General features: G+C 37.7%; 1 protein-coding gene across 1 annotated transcript in view; it reads left to right on the forward strand.

Moving 5' to 3' along the window:
- The first annotated feature begins 206 nt into the window (after window positions 1–206).
- CPVL (carboxypeptidase vitellogenic like) overlaps window positions 207–27,721 on the forward strand; it is a 58,909-nt gene continuing 31,394 nt past the window's right edge. The window contains exons 1-9 of the mRNA XM_072412478.1: window positions 207–327; window positions 3,141–3,346; window positions 3,535–3,653; window positions 8,000–8,114; window positions 9,256–9,314; window positions 11,076–11,155; window positions 12,564–12,630; window positions 26,036–26,158; window positions 26,445–26,576. Of these exons, the coding sequence (XP_072268579.1) occupies window positions 308–327; window positions 3,141–3,346; window positions 3,535–3,653; window positions 8,000–8,114; window positions 9,256–9,314; window positions 11,076–11,155; window positions 12,564–12,630; window positions 26,036–26,158; window positions 26,445–26,576 (921 nt within the window). The 5' untranslated portion in view covers window positions 207–307. The remainder of the gene's footprint in view (window positions 328–3,140; window positions 3,347–3,534; window positions 3,654–7,999; window positions 8,115–9,255; window positions 9,315–11,075; window positions 11,156–12,563; window positions 12,631–26,035; window positions 26,159–26,444; window positions 26,577–27,721) is intronic.

Below are 27,721 nucleotides of genomic sequence, written 5' to 3' on the forward strand. Positions count from 1 at the left end.
CAGCAAGTGTATGCCCCTCATCACCATGCTACTACACTGACATTGAGGATCAGCATGACAACCCACTTATTGTTTTTATGAGCAGACTTTTCCTTGTGACAGCTCTGCATATGATCAGGCCCTGTGATATCTGTAATCTCTGCTGGCTGTGCCCAGGTCAGCTGATCTCTCTCACAGGTCTCCAGCGCCACCTGCTGGGCATGCCTGTGATGACAAGGCCTGCTGAGTGTGCAGCACATCATATGACTGGGGGAAGTGAGAGCTGTGCACCGGGCTCCTCTTCCTCCTCTGTATGGCCGCTCGCTGAATGTTCCCGGGAGGCTGCCGGTAAGTGGGCTCTCTCCCCGCACAGTGCTCGCCGCTTCCTGTTCAGGGCTGATCCGGGTGACAACAATCATTGTATTCCTCTGCCATCAGACCTGTGTATGTCACCCACCCCATACACTGAATATCACAGAGGTCAGGAGATATTAGAATTGTATTCATGCCTAAAGTGCAGGTCCAGCCAAAAATGTTTGTATTTGAGAGTAAATCCGCTATCTGGTTATATGTTGGTGTCTTCACTCCTTAGAGAGATTTCCCTTCACTTCCTGTCCTAATGACACAACAGGAAATGAAGGGAAATCTCCCCCATCCTTCCTGCTCAGAATGTTGCATTACCCCTCAAATAGTTTGTGATCACCAGGGGAAAAATAAAATATGATTTATTCCTTTATGTTCAGACTAGCAGGTAATAATCATGACATATACAGCTCCTAGGTGCCAGCTGGATGCCAATAGATGCCCAGGAATTGTAACTGGCAATACCTGCCAAGCATTTTCAGGTGTTTGCAATGATTTGCTTATGATGGGGAATCAGTGCTTTTTTATCTATAATCTGGCAGATCATTATTGGAGAAAATGACCACCGATGCCCCTTCTGCCTGATCACACATCAAAGCTGAGCTGCCCAGGTCAGGGTATCCCGGCATCCCTTGTGTGCGCCACGAATAATATTATTAAACAGGATTTGCATAGCGCCAACATATTACGCAGCGCTGTACACTAGGGGAGGAACTGAACGTTGTCACAGCCATTCAGACGTCTGCAGGAGGAGGAAGGGATGGAAGATGGCAGTGCCCTGCGCTGGAATGCCTCTCCTCGCTCCATCACTTCACTCAGTTCTCTCTCAGGGTCTTTGGCCATCACCATTAGCCAGGCTGCAATGAAACTTATAATTTATTATTTTTCATTCCCAGCAGCCAGCATTGTTATACTGTTACTGTGTGATCATACATTACAGCCTGCGATCAGACATCACCTGTCATTCTGCAACAAGAATTCTGCCTGCTCAGTGTATAGGTCGGTAGGTAGAAGATTCCACTTTACAGGAATAAGTAATGGTAAAAATAAGGGCATGAATGAATAATGCTGGAACTCTGACATTCACCCTGGATAAATCACATTGTGATGAAGTGTGCTGAGTTTAGGGAAGTTACAGAACTGGTTTGCTTACAGCTGACAATCCCTGTGCTGCATTTCCTGTGGTTAGTGTGGAGGAGGCCGATGTCAGATCACTGTGAAAGTAATAATATCCGTAGGATCAGACCAGTAAACTAGGTCAAATCATATAATACAAAAATCATATAATCATATGTAAGACTCCCTGTGATGAATTAGTGCTGCTAATAAGCTCAGAACACCACACTGACTTCAGCTGGATCTGTAAGGATGTATGGGGGATAAAGAGACCCTGTCACTAGCCTGAAAATTTGCCAGTAAAAGCAGAGATATGTCAATTATTATAAAAAACTTGTATTTGTGCGCTGTAGCTCTCTCCTCCTTTGGGAGTAGCTGATTACTGTCTGTGCAGTTTAAAGCTATGCACACGTCAGAAGATTCTCGTCCCATATTTGCTTCAGGGCTAGTATCAGATGACAATCTGGCATGTGTACAGTGCTCGTCTGACGTCGTTCATGGACATGTACTGGCAGGTTCACGAGCGATTGTAAAAGTGAAGTGGAGAGAGCACACCGGGGTGCCGCTTGCTCGTTCTCCCCCTCTCCTTTAAGTGGAGTAGAATGATGCTGTATGTACCGCGCTCCTTCCTGCATCTTTCAGTCTTTTGTCGTTGGTAAGGATCGTGAAAGATCGTGTGTACGCAGCCTTAGTCTTTGTATGAATGTCAGATGATTGTTGCCCAAGAAGAATGGTCAGCAGTCCACCAATTGCATTCATCAATCTACTCATTGATTTATGAAAGATTGTTGTGCTTTCCAATGCTGCTCCCTTTTCCACCCCCTCTCCCCTCTATAGAACAGAATGGTGCCGTGTGTACAGCGCTCGCTCAATCATCTGTCACTGACTTCTATCTGACATCTGTACCGGATTTAAGGGCTTTTAAATATCCACACATGAAAGAGTTTACAGATAAATCCCAAGCATAATTATATTGAATCCAGATATAAACTTCTAGGAATTCTTTGGATGCAGTTACTGGTCTGCCCACAGGGTCTCTTTAAAGTTTTTTTTACTTTTGGGTTGATTGGTTTGGGGGTATAAACTTTGTCAAGGTTGTACTTTTAGGGGGATTTATCCTAATTTGACTAGGATTTGTCACCAGGACAGAAAGTTAGGGAAAATCCATAATTGTGTGTTGTTACCAGAACAGAAGTGAGGCAGAAATGGTTCAGTGGAGAGATTTTTTTTTTTTCTGATGCATACACATGGTAAAAATGTTTATAATGGAGAATATTTGGTGTATTTTTTGTCTTTGATGATAAATATTTAATGTACAGCACTGCGTAATATGTTGGCGCTATATAAATCCTGTTTAATAATAATAATATAATAAATGTATATCGCTATCAGAATTTTATATTTTAAATAATAGGGTCATGTACAGTGATGAAATGCTCCCTGTAATTTGTTTCCCCCCCTGTTATCCTCGGGGTTCTGTGATGCCATCATCTGACTTAGTGATGGCTGTAGGTGAAATTGTTTGTTTTGGTAGGGACTTCTTGAAACTGGAGACTCTGCGAGCTAAAGACCAGTATGTGATCCAACTTTTCTGCAAACCCCCAGATCAGAAACATCAGTTTAGTCATTTCAGAATGTTTCTTTTTAATTGAATGTACTTGACATGATTTATTTTGTTGCAGATCATCAGGACCAAAGATGGAGCTTGCCATTCATTTTATGTGGTTTTTGACCCTGCTGGCATGTCTTTCACAAGCTCACACTTGGCAGCTAAGGAGTCCTTTGAGTCGGATGTTTGCTGGGGTGAAAGTTCCTCCCACCACTGAAGGTGATCCTGGAGAACCACTCTTTCTTACCCCATACCTGGAAAGTGGGAAGATAGATGAAGGTGAGAATGATATATGACCATTGAAACAGATTTTACATGTTTTTTGAAGCCTCTCCCTAATTGCAACTCCATTGTACTCATTGCAAAGTAAAGTTTATAAGGCATCCTTAGCAATGTGTTAGTAGTTTTTACCTCTTTTATTGCTTACCATTTTCTTTTTTATTTTTAATAAATATTCTTTATTTTAGCACGTCAGCTAAGCCTTGTGGGAAACCTTCCAGGTGTGAATGTGAAAAGTTACTCAGGATACCTTACCGTGAACAAGACCTATGACAGCAATCTCTTTTTCTGGTTCTTTCCTGCTCAGGTATGAACACAAACTACGCTAATATGTAAACCCTGCTCACAATCATCAGGCAGGGTACAGTGCTTGTAAACATAAAGCACAGAGGTTGATTTATAAACTGTTCATATAGCAAAGTAAATTACCTCTACGCAAAAGATATTTCACTAAGCTTGGCAATTCAGATTAAGCTCTGCTGACTTCAACCGTTTAGTCATTGGCAGGGTAAAATCCTGTATTAGATTTCCTTATATATGAGTGGGTATTCTTTTCAGAATGAATTATCACCATATTCACTTAGTTAAGTGATTTATTTCTTGCAAGGTGATATTCACCTTCCATATTGAACAACCTAAATTCCTTTAGTAAATCATTCTAATGATGTGTCCCAATAGCAAGATAAAAAACTTAATGTTCCTTTTAATATTGGGTTTGTTTGTGGTCACATGGCAGCAATTTTCTGTAGGTGCAGAGCTGGGCCTGTAGGTAGGCACTGCTACTTGGTTGTTAGTGTATAGGTCAGCAACATTCTCACGATTTCTACTCCCTCACATGCTGCTCATTTAGCTTATACTTGAACTGTTGGATTGGGCTGACAACGCTATTCTTATTCACTGTTCCAGTAAAGCAGCACATGTACAGAAGTGACAATACTACCACTGCAATGGGAGCCAATGGTTTAGTGTTGTCACCGTCTAACAGCAAGTCAGAAGATAACATACAAACAAATGTATTTGTCTTTGGGCTCTGTAGCTTTTATATAAAATTTCTGACTATAAACCTAAAATTTTGTTTTGGATTTCCATCTATTTTAACGAGCAGCTAAAATGAGTCGGCTCCTGCTAATACATTCAGAAAATAAAGTAAAAGACATGTCTACAAATCATTGGTCCAAGTACCGCAATGTTTATCATCCTTTATAAAATCTTTAGCAGACCTTATTGCTGACTGATTTCCTGGGTCCTTCAGCCCCTTCTCACATGATGCTGTGCTGTGCAACTCCGCTCTGATGTTCCTCTGTAGTTGCAGCTGAAATGTTCTCAGAAGATGACAGTTGCTTAGAATCAGGGCCATTTATATGAACAGGAAATTAAAATATATATGCTTGGGGACAGGCAAGTAGGGAAGGTAAAAAACAAACAATAAAAATATTTATTCAGGTAGTGTTTAATATATAGAGTTGCAAATACACAATATCCCAGTGTACTGTATCATGGTTAAATATGAATAAAATGTAATATACATAGCATTAATCACATAATTATAACACCAATAATGGTAATATATACTGTACCTTCTAAATATATATATATATATATATATATATATATATATATATATATGATGTAATGATCATGTAATCATAGTTATAAGCAAGGTATGTATATTAATTACTTTTATGTCATTATATATGTATGGTATAATATATATTGTCATTATAACTATGTGACTAATGTCATGTATATTATACATTATTCATGTTGATATATGATACATCATATTATATTGATAACTATAAGTACAAATATGCTTATATTTTTGATAACCGTTCTACATACCGACACACACACACATCTCCTGAAGAAGCCAGAGGGTGAAACATGTCAGCATTGGGCCGTGCTCTGTCTAAATTGTTTTAGGAAAAGCTGTGTCTAGTATAAGGGTCAAAATACCCCATGACTTTAATGACCCAAAGTGTGGAAACTTATAACTGTGCATTCTTTTATATTGATTGCATCACTCTATTGTAAAGATATTTGTTCTTCCTGAAATATGAAAGAACAAATACATATGTAATTTCCACAAAAAAAAAAAAAAAACCTTCTTTTTTGCTTTCTTTCTTTTCATGTTCATACAGTCTTTAAGGTGGGTGTACCAATTGACTATAAAACAAAAGGAAAGGACCACTTTCTAAGACTAAAAGCAGACCATAACCTTAAGCTTGACATTTACCCATTACACCTTCAATCCAGAATACATTTTTTCAAGTTACTTTCATTATTGCAAGGCGTACACTATGCAGACTTCTTAAATTTCCATTTTTGATTGATATTTTGATCCACATATAAGCTGATCGCTGCAAGTGTTTGATGTACCGTTAGCTTGTTTGACAATTGCATTAAAAAAATGTCCTTTTTTGTATAATAAATTGCAAACTTCAAATAGTGATAGCTTGCATTACTTGGTGCTCTTGTACAGTTGTGTAGAAGTTACACTAGGTGGTGCTGTATTACAAAAAAAATCTTCACATTACTAATCCTCATTATTTACATCTGTCATGATCTTTTAATTATGTGAACTTTGGTAAAATAGGCCAATCTTTTATTCATTGCATTGATCCTTAGACTTAAGGTAACATTGTTAGGCTACATACACACATTAGGCTTTAGTCGGATCTTTCACAATCCTTTCCAACTACAAAAGACTGAAAGATGCATGAGTGAGCGCTATATAGCTATATATATATATATATATATATATATATATATATATATATATATATACATTCTGCTCTATAGAGAGGGGAATGGGAGAATGAGTGAGCTGCACCCCGCTAGGCTCTCTCTCCTTAACTTGCATTAAGGCCGCCAGGTCGAATCCATGATCGACGCCGAATGAGCGCTATACACACACACGTAAGATTCTTGTCCTGATACTAGCCCTGAAATGATAATGGGACGAGAATCATCTGACGTGTGTATGTAGCTTTGGGCTGTGTTCGGACTGGCAGTGTGGTTGCTGCATGGTTACCACTTCCTCATGCCATTAATCCGCTGTTTGGGGGAAGATGCAAAAAGTAGTTTCCACCTGAAGCAGCCCAATAGAGAAAAAGCAGTGCTGCGGTGTGAGCAGCTGATTGGCTGACAGGGTGCCGGCCGTTGGGAGCCACATGGGATCGTTTGATCCTACTGTAGGACAGAACCTGATCTTGGTTAGAAAACCTTGTCTGATTGCTGATGTAGAAGGGAACCCAGCACAGGAACAGTTTGCACATCCAATGTTACTTTCCATTGCAAAAGTGAGTATGGTTCTTCAATATGACTTCTATTCTATGGACTTTTATTGTGATAAGCAGCCTCAGAGATCATTAGTTTTGTGATAGGGCCAAGCCCAACTTTTCTAGAAAAAGTTATGTGTATATAACCAACTCTGGATGAGCTGATCACTGTGACGTTAAGCCAGACCTACCAAACATTATTTGTTTATCTCTTTATAGAAAATCATACTGTTTTGCTTACTTTGCAGTACAGAAACATGGCAGCTCGTTGTAAATAAAAGATGAAGCCGTAATCCTGTTTTTACACCACGATCAGTGGAAGGCTTTTGGAGTCTGGCCAGCTGGACATCTCAGAACTTTTTCATGACTGCAGAATTTTTAGTTGTTTGAAATCTCATATTTCAGGCCTTTTACGAGTTCTGTTTCCTCTCTCGCTTTTTCAGCAAACATTTCTGAAATTATGTCAAAATAGTGAAACCTGAGTGGATGTTTTTTATGCTTTATGAGACATCTACATAAAACATGTCCGCTATTTTAAAGTAGTCAAGCAAGTTAATCCATGTCAAACCTGTATGAGTAAACTTTGTTATAATTAGTAAACTTTTCTGTCTTGAGTAAAGCTAAAAATCTCTGTACCTTGAAACAATGCAGGATTTATATAAGCCTGTTTCTTGAGTGTAATATTTAACTCGCCACTCTCATTCAAACCTCACAGAGACACATTACCCACCTCCTGTCGTCCCTATCTAAAAATCTTACCTGGTATTTTCTCCTTTTTGCTCTTCATCCACCTAAACTGCTTTTGTGTGCTTTTTTATATTCTACTGACTTTGTTATTGTATCAACCATCAATGTGGTCTACTAATGAATTGTCAGTAATGCCAGCTTTTCTTTAAAAACACTATATTGTCTGGCCTTCCCTTATGTAACAGTATTTTATCTCCAGATACCATGCTAAATACAAACTTGGCTGTGCTAATGACATTTCTCTCCTATTTACTTCTTCTCATTCTCACATGATAAATGTGGGTGGAAAGTTGACAAAACTATAGGGGTTGCTGGATTCCAACAAGACTAGAAACACTAAATTTGTCATGTGTTGCCATGCCCACTTTTTGATCACCCACCCACAGCTTTTTACCACCTAGTAATCATCTTTATCATTTTTATTCATGCTCTATGTATAATTTACTAGTTTTGCAATTTGCCTGTTTATTATCTTATTGTATAACATTTTGTACCATTATTGTCTGTTGTACAGCACCACAAATGATGAGGAAGGTATCTATGAATTATTAATATAAAAAAAAAAACATATTGTAATGCTGTTTTATTCCTACATTGATTTTTTTTAAATTTTGATTACTAACAGGTGAACCCAGACACGGCTCCGGTGTTGCTCTGGCTACAGGGAGGACCTGGGGGGACATCTATGTTTGGTCTGTTTGTGGAGCATGGACCCTACGTGGTTACAAAGAACCTAACATGTAAGGTCATTTCTGCTGTCCAACTTGACTTTTAGTAAAATTGTGTTTCAATGCATTTCCAATATTCCTTTATCGTGTTGTTCTATTGGCATTGCTTAGCCTCTGCACAATAACAAGTCCAGTCAATTACTGTACAAGTATTTTGGTTTTCGCCATTTATATCTATAGTTAGAGTTTTACTCTTGCAGCTAAGGCTGGAGTAGCACTCCTGGAAAGTGATCACACACATAAATAAATATATGTATATGTGTATATATGTTCGTATGTATATATAAACCCTGGAGATCTTCCTTTTTTCATGGGTGAAACCTTTATTGGTTTTTAAAATATAAATGAATAGTGTCCATCACAATTATTAAGTGTAGTGGCACATTTGGCCATAAATTCACACAATATCACTGCACATGGAAAATAGGGACCAGAGGGCCTGCAAAGTATGCAGGTAAATCCCTTTCATAATTTTCTCAAAATACTAGTAAGTTGGCTGTCACTGGCTTCAACACTTAAATGCATAACTAAACTCTTACAATGAAGCTCAACTATTTGCTATTTTTAAACCAATAAATATACTATGCTTTGTGAAAGTGTTTTAATAGATGTGTTGTGTCCTTTTAGGAGCTTGATTGGCCCTCCCAGTTCTAATCTTGTCTATGTTGTATACTATAGGATAGGGAGTGCGTTTGAGTAGTTTGGCAATGACAACTAGGCAGAGCCAACATCATTTGGTCCAAAAAATGGCAAATAGCACATATAATAAAACCAATGGATCAGTAAAGAAGCCAGGTGACTAGAATTCTTGGTTCAGCCCTGGCATCCAAGGTATCCTCTCAGTACAGGTTTCTGTTTTAAGTAATTAATCTAGATGTATCCTTAAGTAACATTCTGTGTAATGGCCCAGAATTGTAATGCTGTATCTCACAAGTGCATTTTCCAAATTAAATTAGTTCTGCTCGCATTCCAAAATATGCAAAGGTCCTGACAGGGCGTGAGCGATGATCCACAGCAGAATTTATTTGTGGATTTGTAAGTTCATAGCTTGATCCAAACCGTGTGTTTGTGTAGAAGCAACAGCTGTGTTGTGTCAATGCTATTTTCTTGTATTTTTGTTTATGACTGACCATATGTTCTTCTGTCCTTACAGTGGTTTATCGGGAATTTTCTTGGACAAACAAATATTCAATGCTGTACATAGATAATCCCGTAAGTGTTCCTAATTTCCTTCTTAGAAAATAACAAATAAATAAATACCGTTTGTTGTCCTGATGAAACCTGAATTATAGGCAAATAAAAACCCTACTTTATGTACAGTATGTGTATTGGTAAAACAACTTGTGTAGTACCTGAATCTGCCTTTGTATTAATTCCCTGTTGTCTCCTGTAACTTGCTAACAGGAATGGCAGAGAAATGGAGAAATGGGTTCATCAGTTTACTTCTCTTTCACTGTCCTACCACAGTCTGAGAGTACGGACAAGACCTAGTTTTATTAGTTACCTGGAATGGAGAAAAAAAGGATCTCCAGAATGATTGTTCTCTGCAACAAGGTTGCACAAATATCAGAACTGGATAGATAGAAATACAAATCCTTTGCCAGTTAAAACAGCTCCTATCAATGTATCTGTGCATTTACCTTTTTTGGTTTTCAACTGTTATTTTAGTTTATTAATTGGCATCAGTGAGTTGTATAACTAAAAGTTCTATCATGGTTAAGAATTTAGGAGAGCCTAAATGCAAGAGGGCAACAACTTTATTATGGTATTACTTGAGGATAAAAACTACTGCAGCAATTGTAAGCTGTCAGAGAAAAAATGTTATAAAATACTACAAGTTATTTACCTCGCTGCTGCATTCTTTAAATAGGACTGCTATTTTGTGCACAACATAATCATCCTGAAGATCCGCTGTTTTAAATAGAGTTAAGCTACGTACACATGGCAGATTTTTATCGCCCGATAATCGGCATTGGCCAAATATCGGGCGAAAATCTGCCGTGTGTACAGTCGGTGTCGTCCATCGTCCGAACGACCGACCTGCCGGATCCACGGTGGACGACGACTGATCCTAATGAAAGGGAAGGGGAAGAGCGCGTAGCAGGGTGCCGCTCCGTCTCTCTCACCCTCCCCTCTCCATGGAGCATGAACGGTGCTGTATGTACAGCACCGTTCATGCATCGTGCAGTCCCTTGTCGTTGGAAAGGATCGTGAAAGATCCTTTCCAACAACAAAAATTGCAAGTCTGTACGCAGCTTTAGACTTTAAATGTACCTGTTCTCGGAAAATTGCTTCTCACTGCAGTACAAGAGCCCTCTTGTGCCCATAGCATATAGCCATAGCACCTTGCTAAATATTGCTCCACTTGTTACCAGTGCAGTCACAAAGATCTGTGCCTTGTCAGTGGACTGGGGAGCATGTGGACAGATCTCATACCCCTATCTTTAGGAAGCCATTGATAGCAATTGGAGAAGCAGGCAGTAACATGTATAGGTACTTTAGGGTACTTGTTTTACAGCGGGGAAGGGCTGAGTTTGTACAGGGGTCTTTTAAACTTATTTCTGCTATCCTCTTTTCTAAAGCAGCCAGTAAATAAAGAACAATTGTCAGGCAATATAAATTTTTTTGATTTCGGTGTTCAGCAGTTTTGTTTTTTATGCAGTGTGAACAATTGTAGTGCAGGACAATTTACCTGACCATGGAGTGAGCAGTGGAAGATGGAATACTCAAAGAATGGATCACTAGAAAGCAAATATATTGAACATTGTCATTACAGGCAGTAACCACATACTGTTACCAGAATAAAATGTTTTTTTCGATAGTGGACTTTTAAAATCTGAAATGAAATATTCAATGATGCTTCATGTAGTAGCTCTAGTAGATACAGGTTAATTGCATTTAAAACTGTTTAAAAGGACCTTCAAATAATAAATATATATTTGTCATACATTAATTACCTTTATTTTGTGTTAGGTTGGAACAGGCTTCAGCTTTACAAGAGATGATAGAGGGTATGCAGTGAATCAAGATGATGTAGGAAGAGATCTGTACAGGTATGTTCTTTGTTCACCATGTGTTTTGACCGCCATTTGCTTCTCAGAAATACACAAATTCTGACTTTAGTGTATTCATGCAGGAATATATAAATATAGCTCATCAGATATACATGGTATAGCTAGTAGTGGTTAGTGATAATTTGCAAGACTTTTTAATGTTGAAGATGTTTGACCACTGAATGGTGAATTAATGATGCTGTTTAGGTAACTGCTAAAGTCTTGTTTAATGTTACAACTACTAATAGATAGCCATCCAAAAATCTAGTCCTGCTCAATTTAAAAAAAAATATTTTTGTGTAACCGTGATAATTTAGAGTACATAGCAAAAAAGCAATCCTGTGCTTTTGCCCTGCAGATTTGCTTTAATAAATGCCCCCCTCCCTAGCATTACATACACAACTTTCTCTACCTTTTTCTCCACCTAGCCGCCAGGAGAATAGATGATATCCTGTACTTTTGGGTCTGAAGGAAAATGCAGTTCCTTTTCCTTTTTCTGTTTGATAGTGCCGACTCATGCTGACTGACCAAGCTCTGCCATGTGTGGACAAAAAGAGAGTCCTCAGTCCTTGTGTTAGGTCCAACCTGAGTGTCTTGGAGTTCAGGAAGTGCTGCTTTGGATAGGTGAATTAAAGATAACCTATTGCTTTTCCCTGTATGGGCAAAGCATAGGTATGCCGATAGATTAAAAGCAACATCGCTACCCTTCCTGTTCATGCCAGGGAGTCAGTGTCTTTGTAAAGACCCCCCACCGATATCCGTTTTGCCATTGCTACCTTGCCGCAGCATACTGGGGGAGCAGTCACATCACTGTTGGTCTCATTTACAGTTCTCAGGCCAAGTGATTGCCACTGTCGCATGGGAGTAGGTCACCTTGTCCCCCATATCCACAAGCACCAGGTATTATTGCCAGCTTCAATGGAGGCATGACTGGGATTAAGTGTACTTTACAAAGGCGCTATTTCTTTGTACTCTATATTGGTGACCATATCTTTTTAAGTGAGATCATAACATTAACAATACTTCCTGTTTTAGGCTGACAACCCTAAGCCACTTCCTCATAGTTAGTGTCATGTACTCCTTCATGTGGTCATTGCGCTGTCTGTCTGGCCTGCAGGAGGCATGCACAGATCTAATAGGCAGCCCGACAGCCAAGTAAAGTAGCGCACAAGGCAGACTGACAGTGCCGCTGTTACTTGTAAAGATGCTGATTAGTCTTGTCAGACTTTACTCAAGTTAAAAAACTTTACAACAGCTTTTACAGAAAATGATTTGCATAACAAAACTGAATTTAGTAATGCACAATACCAAAAACATTGAATATAAAACTTTTGGTTTACACTGGTTTGGTTTGGTATGCATAATGACTACTTCCCTTTTTAAGTTTCGTTTGTGTTCTTTGTTTTAGTGCACTCACACAATTTTTTCAAATCTTCCCGGAATATCAGAAAAATGAATTTTATGCCACAGGAGAGGTAAGGGGATACTGAGATGTTCAAGGTTAAACCCTGCTTATAAATTGAATGCTAAGTAACTAGGGCAGTTTACTTACAAAAAGCAGTGGACATGATTGGCCAGGTACTAATTGACAAGCTAGACTTGTTAATCAGCAAAAACAATATATATAACCACACCACCCCTTGCACCTACTAAAATGAAAACCGCTCCTAAATTCATAGCAGGGTTGCCACTTAGGATACACATCCTAACTGGCAACCCTGCTATGAACTTAGGAGTAATAGAACATCATTGCCACACCAGCAAAGAAAGCTTCTTGGGTGACCTTGACTAGCAGGATCAAAAGGTAATTGTGTGACTTTGCAGAAAGAAAACTGTCAGATTCACTTCAAATGAATGCTGCAGCACAAATTGTCACTGTTTTAGTTTAGTATTGGCAGAGCTTTAAATTTGACTTGCATACTGTCCTTGTAGACTACATAAAATCATGTTCCCTGGTAAAAAGCCATGTATCCTAATATTCATAGAATGTATAATATGTGAGGGACATGTAAAAAATACCTTGGTATGGGCACTATAGTGTTTACATAGCCTACTATATTTATACGTTGGTCGCTTAATGTGTCCATGGATTTGCAGATTGTCCTCTGCCCTATGACAAGTATTATCAGGACCCATTTCTATCATTGTTTTGTTAAACAGAAGTATGCCAAAATAATGTATTAAGAAAGATGAGCGATTGATAATTAGGAAAAAAGTTATTGCTTTACTTTGGAACTTTACAGTTTACAATATTTACAGTCCTGATCAATGCAAGGTAATAGTTTAGATTCACTTCGTTGTCAATTCCCTGCTGCCTATTCTGCCTTTTAAAGAGGAAGCATTCCAGGTCATGATTTACATGGGACTAAGCACTCCCATCCGATCCCCATGTGACATGCTTCCCATATCTTGAAGTATTTGCACTCAGCACTTGCAATGGGGGAGTAAAACGAATGTAATTATGTACCTTGCTTAAGAGCCCCACTGATCACCAATAAAATAATAATTTGATAAAGTGCCACCATTGGTTGGATTTATTAGACTTCATTCACTACAACTTAGTAAAGCTCTTTAGTCTATCTTGGCTGGGTTTCATTACACTAAAGAGAGTTGATAGGTTGTAGCTTGAACACTCCTTTTAAAGGGCTGATCTGCATCAGTTAGGCTAGGTACACACATTAGATTTTTTTTGTTGGAAAGGATCTTTCACAATCCTTTTCAATGACAAAAGACTGAAAGATGCATGAAGAGTTGTACATACCGTGCCGTTCTGCCCTATGGGGAGGGGAGGGGGGAGAACGAGTGAGCAGCACCCCGCTGCGCTCCCTTCCCTTCTATTACAATCATTTGTTGTTCATCGTTCGTGGCTCTGCCAGGATGGATCCATGAATGATGTCGGAAGAGTGCTGTATATGTCAGAATATCGTCTGATACTAGCCCTGAAGTGATAATCAGACGAGAATCATCTGACATGTGTAAGTAGAGTCTCTGGAAAGACCTGCATATAACTGAGTACACTTTTAGATAAGTAATCATACTGTTACAACTACACTCAATTATGCAGTTCCAATATAGTATTGATTTCTCTCTGCTGTAAAGTCATATATGTAATAAATGTATTTTATCCAGAAAATACATGATTTGCCTTCACAAGGCAAATCAACAGGTTCATTTTAATCCCCCTAGCATTCTAATTCTGTCCGTATTTCCATGCAAAAAGTGTTGCTTTTTTTGCATAGAAATTTATTTTACATTGTAGGACTATATTTCCTAGTCATAACTCACTGAAATATGTCTAATGTTTAATACATTTAAAAAAAATGATTAATAAACTTTAAAAAAACAAAAAAATCTGTTAAAAAAAAGTGAAACATGTAATATAACTGTACAGTAGCATGTATAATTTATAATATAATTATGTATATAATATATGAAGCTTTCTTTGTATTGGACTCAATAAAGATTTTTTGTATTGAATCCAATACAAAATTATTTGAATTTTCTTGCCACTCCTCCCGCCCGCACCAACGTCACCGAGAAACCCTGGAGATCGTCTCTGCAGTCGCTGGCTGGAGATCGGAGGGGGACGACAACGGAACAAGGTAAGTGGGTTTTTTTTAATGTTTTTAGCGACCCCCGAGTAGGGAGTACCGCTTTTTGTATGGAAAATCCACACTCAGTCACACTCGGGATTACCGCTAGAAGGGTTAAAGGGTAGGGAAACCCCAACAATACATTTCTTATGTGATCCTTTTTGAATGTTAAATATACCATTTTGTAATATCTGTAATAGCTTTTTGTAATATCTGTTTGATAAGGACAAGACTATCCCTGGTGATCCTTCCAAAAATGTTACTGTGATGGTTATTATGTCGAAGGACTGAACACCTCCCTTCTGTTAGAGAGAGGGGGTTTTGTATTCCTGACACCAGCCGGCAACACTGCAGCTCCATAAATCAAATATAATACAGTTAGTAGGTGTTATCACCTCTAGGATAGGAATAGTATTACTGGGAAAGAAAATGAATGCAACCATCACATCTAAGGACAGGTATGCTGCAATATATTACTTTACTATTATATTTTGTTCTTGGGTTTGGATCAGCTTTAAAACTGGCCCTCTCCAGTGCTGGGAGCAGGGAGACAAAACATATCAATCCTAGTTAAAGCTGAAACAGGGCTGAAGTTGTTTTATTTCTTCTACCATATGATCATGTTGGCTCAGTCACAGAGCTGTCTGATGGGAAAAGAGAGTTCCATTCTACCCATAGCTAGAAGTTCTGTGTTTTTTACTTGTGGTAATGAAGAGAAGGAGAGTGTATGCAGACAGGGACAGGCTTAATGTGAACCTGTCCCTTTGTCCTGCATGAGTAAAGCACAGGTTCACTTTGGGCTGTGCATTGCTCCTCTCTCACTTCATCCTTTTTTTTGATTCCTATTCTCAGGAAATTATATGTTATTATATTCCTATTAACTTCATGTGTTTGTACTGTGATAACAGACCTGGACCTACAACAAACTACTTATCTTTATTAGAGAACATGACAAACTCTAGCTGAATATTAAGAGGCAGCGGCGTGCTAGTTTCCACTCGGTTTATCTCATGCATGTTCTATTCTACCATGTTCTCTGTGGATTAAAATCTGTATCCTCATGTAACCTTGCAGTGTGTTCAGAAGTTTCCTCATACACAGTGGGGCAGTGTAAGCTCACGTTTCTAAGATCTCATCACTGCTCAGACCAGGCTAGGGCTCTCCTGTGAAGTTCTATTTCTGGTGTTTACTTTGCATAAACACTTATTAATGCTACTACTTTTGGGTGTTGGTTGGAGATCAAAGCAATTATTCTAAAGTTTTCTTTATTAAAGGGTTTAGATACCTTTCTTGGCTAAAAATAGTGAAACAAATAATCAATGTTAGGAATCTCACAGCAAACAACTAAGAGCAAACCAGTAATTCAGTGATGACAAAGTATAATCATCTAAACTTTGTTTCTGTAAGAGTTGCTTAATAGAAAATATCATAATGCACATCTGATTTTAGTCTATTGTAATCCTACAAACTTGCTTGGGACAGCTGAATTTATGTTTGTGCTCTGGACAGCCATAGCAATTGCTGTCTGTGTGATCTTCTTAGGTAAAAACACTTACATATGAAATGCAACATCAGTAATTAAGTACCAGTGCTGGAAATATAGTTTTACACTTCTTTACGGATATTTTTGCATCTCAAAGAAATTGATTAAAGTTATAACAATGTTTTTGTGAAACAAGCTATTCTGCAATTCAAAACACAGTCATGTAGTGTTCAAAGTTTTGTAGTGCTTTTATATTTTATTCCTTAATATAATTCATGTTTTAAATATATTTTTATATTCAGTTTATGGATATGTGTAAAATAAACTTATTGTAAAAGCCCGTGCTTATCTGTTATACCTTTAGAATTATGTATATGGTGCAATTATACTGTACATGTACTTGGGGTAGCCAAATGTATTCATTTTTAAACAGATTCTGACTTTTGTCTGCAGTGCTCCACAATGGTTTTGTTTTTACTGCTTGTTACAACGCATATCTATGAGAAGGCCAAAAATATTGTAAATGATCATAAATTCTGCTAATGGCTAAATTGCTTTCTGCAAAAAAGCAGCCAATAAGCTTGAAAGGGTTCACACCAGTGCAGCTCTATAGCAAGGAACAGTATACACAGATGCAGACATATAGCATGAAAAAGCGGGCACTGATGCAGCTATATGGCTAGGAAGGGAGGGCACCAATGCAGCCGTATAGCATGGAGGGGTGGGCATCAATTTAGCCATAAAGCATTGAGGAGTGGATAAGTGAACAGAGGTTTAGTTGTATAGCATGGAAAAGTAAGCACAGCTGCAGCTATCTAACATGGAGGGCCAGGCACTAATACAGCTGTTTAGTATTGGGTGGAAGGGGGGGCAAGCAATGAAGTAGCCAGAACAGCAAAACCTTTTACAGCTAGTACCCATTATGGAGTGTATTTTCAGGTGACTCTTCAACCCCAAACCAATGATATGGAATTCACCTATATCCAGTGCATAATAATGACTTCTTATTTCTTCACCCTTTATACTTTGTTAGTCAATGGTTAAGCTAGAAGTCTACTACAGGCGTTGAACTGGTTGGCTTTTTTGCATTGTTAAACTTTGGTGTGGATATAAGCAACCATTATGGGCTAAAATGGACTAGAGGTAGGAAACCTCTTCAACCTTGTCCCAAACTTTGGTGAATGGCTGTGCATCTGGTGACCAATACATAAACAGGTTATCTTCAGTAAAAACGTGAAGCATATCAAGAACTATAGGTAACTGAAAATTGGTAATTTTTTTCCTTGCATAAGCTTGTTTAATGCTATCATTTTCAATCCCTCCAGCAGCTCTTTAGTACAGAGAAACTGCACATCACATTTCATGGAATAAAAATGAGAATATGGGAAGTAGAAGGATGGTGGTGCCATCACCCTATGCTTAGGTTTATGACCAGTTTATTTTGTGTTGCAGTGAAGATAGATATACATTCTACACCAATTTGTGTAAATCTAATCCAGGCTCTTCTATTGTTGCCTTAATCACGGTTCAGCAAAGTATAGCTTGTAGATCCCTCCATGTTCTCTCATAAATTAGCTCTCTATAAAATTGAGTTTTTTCTTGAGATGATGGAATCTGCCAGACACATTGTCTCCCTTACCCAGAATTAGAACCAGTTGTTGTGTTGTGTGGAGGGAAGGCGAACAGAGGAAATTAATGTTTACCTCTCGCTGCCCAGAACCCATGTAAGGATGAACTACTTGAAAGGGAATCTAGATTTAAATGCCAGTGTGTAGAGGAATGAACAAATTGCTCTCCAAAAATATTTCAGCTTTTCAAATTTACATGTATTGCTTTTATCTCTAACACTCTTTTTTTTGGCTAGGCAAACCCAGGTGTTCCCAATTCCTAAAGCAGTGGTCACCAACCTTTCCGACCTCACAGACCGCTAAGTTCATACTTTTAAATCCTGTGGACCATTAATATGAATTATTTTAAAAAGATAAATACATTTGTACAATATTGATCTTCATAATGGTGTCTGACAAGTACTGTGGAGGCTCTGATGTATTATTCAGCTCATGGTTAAGTGAACTTTTACTATTGTTACTATTATCATTAGTTGCATAATCTTTGGTATTACTAAAGAATTGTAAAATGTTTTTTTTTAGCTTTTTCTCACTCATTTTTGGTGTATTTCATTCAAATCTAGGACCAAACAAGAAATTAATGTTTGCAAGTTTTAAAAGCAAATGCCTCCCAGCTGCAAGGTGGGCCCTTTTTGAGGCAGAACCCTTGAAAAACGTTTACTACTTGATTCTAGTCATCATTTTCTAGTGTTTGCATGTGTTTGTAACAAACCAAATGTTCCAACCTATTTGTATTCTGCCCAACAGTAATATGGTGGTCTGCATGTGTTCATCTCCCTAGGGTACAGGTTTATCAGGTAGCATATATCTGGAAATCTGTGAATGCGGTTTAGTGTATGCTGACCAGTACGTTTATCATTTATGTACGCCATTCATTTTGGTTTTATGGTCAGCTTTAAGGGTTCTGGAGGTTACATTGAATACATTGAATGAGTCCTGTGTTAATGGGCTTTGGACCTGTGTGGGTTCAGCTTGAGACACTTCTACAATCTTTCAGAATTGACAGATCATGTATTTGCCGCTCGGTTCTGATCCGTATTTGGCCTTTTTCAAGCAGATATTAAATTATTATTGACTTGTATAGAAAACAAAACCTGTCTCATGTGAGGTCTGATCTGAGGTCCTAAGGGTAAAGCTGCATACACACCTATAATTATTGTCATTGGAAATGATCTTTCACGATCCTGATCCTTTCCAACGACTAAGGACTGTACGATGCATGAACGAGTGCTGTACATACAGCCGTTCTGCGGCTGCGCGCTGCCCCCGTTCCCTTGTATTAGGGTCTTCTTCGTCCATTGTCGATGGATTAGCCAGGGCCGTCGTTTGGACAATGGACGACGGACGCTGTACACACCCCAGATTCTTGTCCGTTACCGCCAGATGTGTACGTAGCTTTAGTGATTAAGTTTAGTGAAATTTTAAATAGAAACCTTTAAAGTTTGTGAGCTCTAGTTTACCAGATAGCAGGATAACTATTGTCTAAGACCAATTTGAGGGGAAAACTAATTAACCTACCAGTATGTTTTCATATGAATACCCAGACAAACACTAGGATAACATACCAACTCCAGGCAGTGTCCTGGGCAAGAATCAAACCAGGGAGCTTATGTATTTTCATGCAAAACCTTATTATTTTTGGAGTGGGGGAGGATTAGAACTCCCATCAGCTCAGGCAGAAATAAAAATACTACTCCTCTGTCAGATTTTTATTGTGGTCTGTTTCCCTGTTGCAGATCTTCTTGGGTGGGTAAAGGTTGTCCCCGGAACAGAAAGTCAAAGGGAAATCTCTCTACCCTGAATAGCAGTAAAACCTGACAGGGGTTCTACCCTTTCCTATGTTATTCAAAAATATTTAATAATACAATATTATAATTTAAAAAAAAATTTGAGTGTACATACACTTGGAGTTTAGCTAATTTATTTGGGTTGCTAGTTTGGGAGTGATTTAGGATTTTAGTTTAGAGTAGTAGAAATTAGGGTTGGAGACTATCGTTTAGGGGTTGTTGTTTTTTTTTAAATTTGTATCCCCTTAACCCCACCTAAGTGCTGTCCAATTGGTTTTATAATTGTCATCAGCCGTGGTCCAGTCCTCTGTTCCGGCCAGTCTTGAGCCAGTCATTAATGAAATATGTCTAAATCCTTGCTGTGCATCATTTATTCCTGTGGAAAAGTCTTATTCATGTTGGCCACAAACACTTGCATGAAATATTAAATATTGTACAAATAGCTTTAAAAACTAACCTTGCTAAACCACTAAGTAAGTTAGCATCTCCTAGATTGTAAGCTTTTCATGGTGGGGTCCTCTCCTTCCCCTGCGTTACTCCTTATCTGTCTGTCATTTGCAACCCCTATTCAATGTACATCGCTGCATTAAATGTTGGCGCTATATAAATCTTGTTTTTTATTGATTATTATTATTATTATTATTATTAAACAGGATTTATATAGCGCCAACATATTACGCAGCGCTGTACATTAAATAGGGAAAAAAATTATTAATAATAATATTAAAAAAAAATAAAAATAATAATCTTCCTTAATTGGTTGATACTGACAGCATTTAGAACAGTTTTCCCTTTCTTTTATTTTGTGTCTTTCTGGTATTTTCGTAAACAAAGTCCTACTGTGATTCTGAATATTGTTTCCTGTGGAGTCTATTATCTTTCTTTTGGCAGGAATGTAGAAATAAAATACACTTCTAGAAACCCTTTAAATTAGTTTTTTTTCAGAAAACTGAAATATTTTATCAATCAGGAAAGCTGAGCTGGACATGTTTGTAAGCTGTTTGAATTCTTGGGATAGCATGATTATTTTTTTACGTAAATGTTTAGGTTCAGGTACAAGCGTTATGTTGAATCCTTCCAGTACAAGTCTATAAAACAAATGAGTCTGTTCAGGATGAAAGCAACCCATTTCACCATTCTTTGTTCACCACTGGGAATCTCAGCAACTATTTCAGTGAAGTTTTTTTTTTTTTCTGGACGTCTTCCCATTTCTTGTTTTCTATCAAATGATCCACACAAAATCCTTCATTTCTGACTACCCGCCAAACTTGTTAGCTATTGTTTGCCAGCTAATATGTTTCTGATGTGCAGCAAACTACATGTTCTAATTAAAATAAATAAATTAGATGGAGTTGTACAGAGTGTGGGGAAGTAATAGAGGTCTGACTCAGCTTTTAGAAATGAAGTTCTGCATAGAGAAAGACAACGGAGAGCCATTATGCAGCCCTGAACTTGGAATCTAGCTGAAATGCAGACTGTTTTCATTGCTGTTAAATCAGATTTTTAATGTATTTGCTTTTCAATATTTTCCTAGTGGTGAAACATTAGAAGGGCATTTATTATTGGCTTGCTGTCCAGTGTTTTCCAATTTATTAGGCAGTCTTGCCCACAGCTATGTTCCTAATGCCCATGCTGTGAATGTCAAGTGGGCTTCATGGAGCAAATGCCAACAAAAAGATAAGCATTTGGAAAACTCTGTAAGTTAGGTGTTGTTTTTAATGAATTCACTTTGAGCTGTGCTGCCATACAACCTAAAATATCTCTCTTTAAATGATGACAAATCTGCCTCTCCTTTATATTATTGTTGCTTGTCCGCGACCTCCTGCCACGTTTCCCCTTCTTGGATAACAGAGGATTGCATTGCACTGTGTGAATTGTGTCTTTGGTGGGAAGGAATCAAACCCAGGGACAAGGAAGACAATTTCTAACCCACACTTCAATTAACAATTGATTGACTGAAAACTTAGTTTTCATCCTATCACATTCTGCTGCATCAGAAACTAGGCATTCTGCCAGCCCTCCAATGTAGACACACAGCAGTTGTTTGTAAGTTGCTGAAACCCGACTGCAGTCTTTTCTCTGATTGTTAAAGCTAAAATGTAACCTTTTATTACTTTGCCTTCCCTTGTTTCTCCTTTCTTTTCCTTTCCCCTAAATCAACATGCTGAAACTCAACTGTGATTGAAAATTGAAGTCCAAAGAGTAACATAATAATAAAAAGAATTGGTATGGTTCAGGCACAGCATGGCTGAGGAGGCAGGGACTAGGTAAATGCTGAATGTTCATAAGCCAGGAAATGAGGTGAGCTCTAACTTACTTAGTGCACTGTGAAAAGTATTGTGTGCTGTGAAATCAGAGTAAGCAATTTTTAGTATAGGAGAGGAGGAGCCTGTTTGATTTAAAAACAAACTGGAGATAAGGCCGGAGTTGAGCATTAAAGGATCTTTAATATTGTATTGCTTCACAGTACAATCAACTAGTGGGGTCCATGATGGTTTGATTCTAAGCTTGTGTGCTGTTTGAAGCAGAATAAGGCTGTGTACACATGTAAGACTTTTGTCGTTGGAAAAGATCTTTCACAATCTCTTTCAATGACAAAAGACTTTCTTCTCTTTTAGTATTTTAATTTTTCAGTTTCAATCATGCTTCACTTGGGCCATTCACTTAGGAAAGTGAATTATCACTCTGCACAGGAAAATTCACTTAGCTAAGTAAATTGAATAAAGCTCTGCTAGCTTCAATCATCCAATCACTTGAATTTTTACCATATTCTCTAAGATCAGTGAATTATTCTTTGCAAACTGACAACTCTTTGCCAATTAAATAGCCTGAACTCATTTAGTAAATCAGCCTCACTCTTTCATTTTCCTGGCCAGTTAGTGAAGATCTCTTTGACTATTTCTAGCAAAGCAATGGTCTTTTGCAGGTTGCTGAGTTGAGGTATTTAGAAGCCATAAACTGCATGGTAACGTTTATGTGTAAAAGTATTTAATGCCGCCTGCATTCCTGCCTATTCTGACTTTATTGCACTGGAAAAAAGGCTCCATAACCTTCACAGCTGGAGGAGAGCTGCATTGTTCAATGCTCACAAGTGATTTTCATAAAAATGGTCTGCTTGCAATGTAGTAAACTATGCTATTGAAGTTCACTTGCCATGTCCATTTACAATGGTTTGTGATGTATATATTGCCTCAAAGTGTGTGAAAGTTGGGTTTTATACATTTTATATTTATTGGATTACATTGTAGCTATGACATTAAAGACCATCGTAACATAGTGACAGTCTGCGCTGCATCTTGAATAAACCAAGCTGAGTCATATTGTCTTTTCAGTTCTCCTTTTAAATAAACTTGCATCTTCTCTAGCTAACTATAACTTTTTTTTCACTCGTTAAAATGTATGTGTGAGTACGCAGAATAAATACAGTATTCATGTGACTGTTTATATCTGTTAAAACCTCGGCCCTTCTTCTCACAACTTGATGTCAGTAAATGGCTTTCTTTTTGTTTTTTTCCGAGAACGTTTATTAATGCAACTGTATCTCAAGTCAGCAGTTATCAGCAGTATAAGCATGGTTTTTTGCATGCAAATAAATCTTTAGGTCTACTTAGCGATAACTTTTAATAACGATAATTTTGCATTCATGTGCAATAGCAGTTTATTTAATAAGCTGCATCTGTGAGTACCAATGTTGGAATGAAATTCAACAGAATTGGCTCAGAGCTGGGAGGTTTCCGGGGATCCTTTTTTTATAACCCTCTTTATTTATAAAGTATTACAATGAGAACAAAGCAAAACAAAAGAAACATTAACACATCAGTCCAGGAACCTATTGAACTAACAATTCTTATTATCCTAGGTTCACACAACAGTGTAGCAAGTCTCTGATGCGTCTTACTCACATTTAAAACTTTCACTAGCCTCTGGACTCACTTATAAACCGTAGACACTAATAAAAGTTAACAGATTGGGTGGAAGCCAAAGTGGTAGGCAAGTGGGATAGTGAAATGGTGTGGTAATATACATGGCGTGCATCAATAAAAAGGATTATACTGTGCTCTGGTTAAGGGCTGGGCCCAGGTGCAGGGTGCATTTTAAAAAAGTCACGATTATATTTTAAAACCTAAAAAAGTACCCTCACAGTGGGGGCTCTCCTGCATTGCAAGGGTTTAATGCTCCTTCTTGTATAGGGTACTAGTAAAAAGCGGATTTACTTTCCTGATCTCTTGCTTATGTAAGCATGTTTCTTGTGTGAGACACTTTGACCACTTTGGCCACCTGCCTGTCAGTTGGAGACCTGTATTGTACAATTAAAGTAGTTGTATATTGTAAGAATAGTAAATTACCATCCACAACCTGGAACATCGTAGTGTGCCAGCTGTGCTGAGAGTTAGGCATTCAGCATTACCTATAATACTGTAGATAACTGTTAAGCTTTGTGGCACTTTGTGGGTCCTGAACTAATGCGGATCACTAACTTCATGTTTAAAACAAGTTTCAGAAATCTGCAACAACACCACGCTATTGGACTAAATTGGGCAAATTCTTTAAAGCTCTCCAAGACTGGAGAGGATACACTTCCTTCAGTAAAGCTCCAGCAAACCTGGAATGGATCTGGTCCAGAACTGAAAACATTTGCTAACAAATTACTTTTAAGAAATCCATTCCAGGTTTGCTGGATAACCCAGCTTCACTGATGAAAATGTATCCTTTCTAGTCTTTAGAGCTTTAATAAATATTGTTAATTGTTAGAGGCTGCATTGGGTGATATCCTGTCAGGATTCCAATACAGGTAACCCGTGTAAATTCCCCCACCTACTAGATTGTAAGCTCTTCGGGGCAGGGTCCTCTCCTCCTGTATTAGTCTGTCATTTGCAACCCCTATTTAATGTACAGCGCTGCGTAATATGTTAACACTATATAAATCCTGTTTATTAATATTAATAATAATAATAGTAATATTAATATTATTAATAATTATAGCCTAGGGGGCAGGGTATAGTTCAGCAGTAGTGGTATTTCATTACCAAAAAAAATGAGTGGACCAAATAATTTTGCTGAAGTAGAGGATTACAGTAGTTATCTAACAGCAGTTATAACCCTTCCCTACTTTATCCAAAACAGAATAAAGATGTTTGACATATATTTTAAATATGATGTATACTGCAAGCAGAAATGCCAGTGTGACATTTTACTGAAAAGGGCCCGTGGCATTGTATATTTGGAAAAAATAAAATATATATAAAAGGAAAAGGTTATATAAAACTCTGTAGGCACAACTGAAACGTTTTAATTGCATTTTCCAAACTGCAAGTTTGGTCCTCTACCAGACTGACTTTTTACTATTTTACATTGAAAAAAGAAGCACTTTCAATATTCTTTATAACTAATACTATTGAATATCATTTTGTTCCATTGTAATGCCTGTTCTTTTTCATTTTGATCAATGGAAATAGAGAAAGTGAGCAAAAAAAGGGTCTTAGCCTTGTCTCAGCTTTTAACATATGGATTTGGAGTTTACACTGGGCTTTCCCCCTTTGTTCCTTTGGTGTGTGGGCGGGACAGTTAAAATAACCCCAACTTTTCTCTCTTTAGTCTAACTCAAATGGATCAAAAAATGGGATAACTACCTTACTAGAGTTCATTCCAGTAGATTTTAGCCTGTGAAGCCAAACCTAGTAAAAGCAGTCACTTTTTTTTAATACATTATACCAGCATTTCTTTGGCCAAAAAACTTTTAACCAAAGCAAGGGGTAGCAGAGTTATCCGCTAAATTAATTATTTGTTTTAACTGACTTACATCATAGATAAATTATGACTACAATTTTCATCAAGTGTAATTACCTTAAAGTGTATTAAAAATGCATTCAAGAACACAATTGTAATATATATTGCAGCTTAGAAGTCCTTAGGTGTGGTGGCTGAATTGGTTTTCTTTTTTTCTGAGTTTCTTTTACCTTTTTTTTTCACTGCTCTGTATAAGAGCAGTGTTGTGACTCTAGGACAGGGTTAAAATACCATTTTCTCCCCTCTTCTCCCTGACTTAGGGTGGTGGTCTGTAGTGCAGAGAGAGAAGTAGAAACTGCTAACAGGATACTTCCTCCACTCCCTGTCTGTGCTAACTGTGATCAGCCTACAAGGTTTCTTGCAGGATCAGCTGGTAGTTTTAAATGGATATATTAAAATGCATTCAATGATATATTTAATGGATCGAAAAGTATCAAATGCAATCAGTTCGTTGTTGAGGTTTACATACGCTTTAAATTTGTCTTTATTAGGCCCGCTTTCTTTGTAGTCTAACTCGAAGCAGAGGTTTCTTGTTATATAAATACTCTTTCATGCTTCTAAATGTAGTGTGTAACCAAGAATGCTGTTTGTTTTTGCATTAGTCCTACGCCGGGAAATATGTTCCTGCAATCGGCTATTACATCCACACTTACAATCCAACTGCTAGGGTTAAAATCAACTTCAAGGGAATTGCCATCGGAGACGGACTCTGTGATCCTGAAGGGGTAGGGCATTTTAATTTAATTTTCATTTTGTTTGATCTACAAATGGAGGTGGAATTCCTTTCTCCCCTTCCACAATGTTTTGATAAAGCATTCACATTCCCATAAGACTGTGTAGTACCTTGTTAACAAATGCTTAAGATCGTTAGTACGTTTTTGTATCAAGTTCAGGCTAGAAAGGATTTAGCATCTCTGATTGCCTTTACTGATTAGGATTAAACACAAACCACACTTAAATCAGGCCAGGAAAATAGGTTATGCTAATCATTGTTATGTGTCTGTTTCACAGATGTTGGGTGGTTATGCTGACTTCCTGTACCAAACTGGCATGGTGGATGAAAACCAGAAGGATTATGTCCAGAGGCAAAGCGATCTGGCAATAAACTACATCAAACAGCAGAAGTGGATTGATGCCTTTGACGTATGTCCTAGGTTTTGTTGCTACAGACAATTTCTATGTATTGACACAATGCAAAATGTGATGTATAAACAGAGAAAAGCAAGAAAAGACGGGGGTTAAGGGCTTACATTTTGGAAGTTATTTATATATTCATGGAAAATGCATACATAATTAAATAGCAATCATTTTATACATCACCAAGCTCACAAGCCTTTGGCTGCATCTACATGCTGCATCCCTCACAGCTCTCTCTGTGGCCATTTGGAGCCACGTAATGACCCAATATCCTGATCAATATATGTGGATATTGGAAATACATCTGTCTTTTCAGAAACACAACCCTAAAGGATTTATCTACTCCACAGAAAGGCACTATCATATAGCTCCTATAAGCTGATTAGGTTATTCTATGGAATCTTCTGTGAATAGGTTTTCTTTATCTTTTAAGCATCTAACCTATGCACTGTTAAGCCACTTTGTTCCCCATTGCATGTTTTTTCTAAACCTCTTACTAACAACTACATAAAAATCGTCCCAAGCCATAGCCCTGTGGAAGCCACTGTAGGCGAAACACGTCGGGTAAATCAGACTGGTACGGTTACCTAAAGATGATAGTTTTTCACTGTATATCATAAATTTTCCAACCCCATGATGAACTAATGGGGTTAGTGATGTATAAAATGGTTGCTATGTAATTATGTATGAATTTTCTATGAATACATAATTAATTTCCAATCTTTAAGCCTTTAACCCCCGTCTTATCTTGCTTTTCTCTGTTTATACAGAATTACGGGGCACCTACTATTTTCATTGATATTACATAGAGAGATAGAGAAAAATTCTCATTCGTTTTTTCAAAATGTTTAAAAATCAACAGCAAGCAGCTTCCATTTTTCTTGCCTCATAAATATATTCTACTATTTTTTGTTGATTCTAAAATTTCTGTTTTCAATACATGTTTCATATAAACTAAACTCCGCTATACTCTCCTTTGCCTGGTCAGTTGCAGGGTGCCGCCCGTTCTTCTTTCTTCTCTTCCTAGATACCATCCTGGCTATCTGGAAATAAAGTATTCCATGACATAATTAATTCAGTCCCAGCAAGCACAGGGTTTTTTGACACTTCCTGAAGAGCAGTCAGGCAGATAGGAATTCTTTTTGCAGAAA

Source organism: Pyxicephalus adspersus, chromosome 5 (genome assembly GCF_032062135.1).
Source record: "Pyxicephalus adspersus chromosome 5, UCB_Pads_2.0, whole genome shotgun sequence".
In the NCBI taxonomy this organism is placed as follows: Eukaryota; Metazoa; Chordata; class Amphibia; order Anura; family Pyxicephalidae; genus Pyxicephalus; species Pyxicephalus adspersus.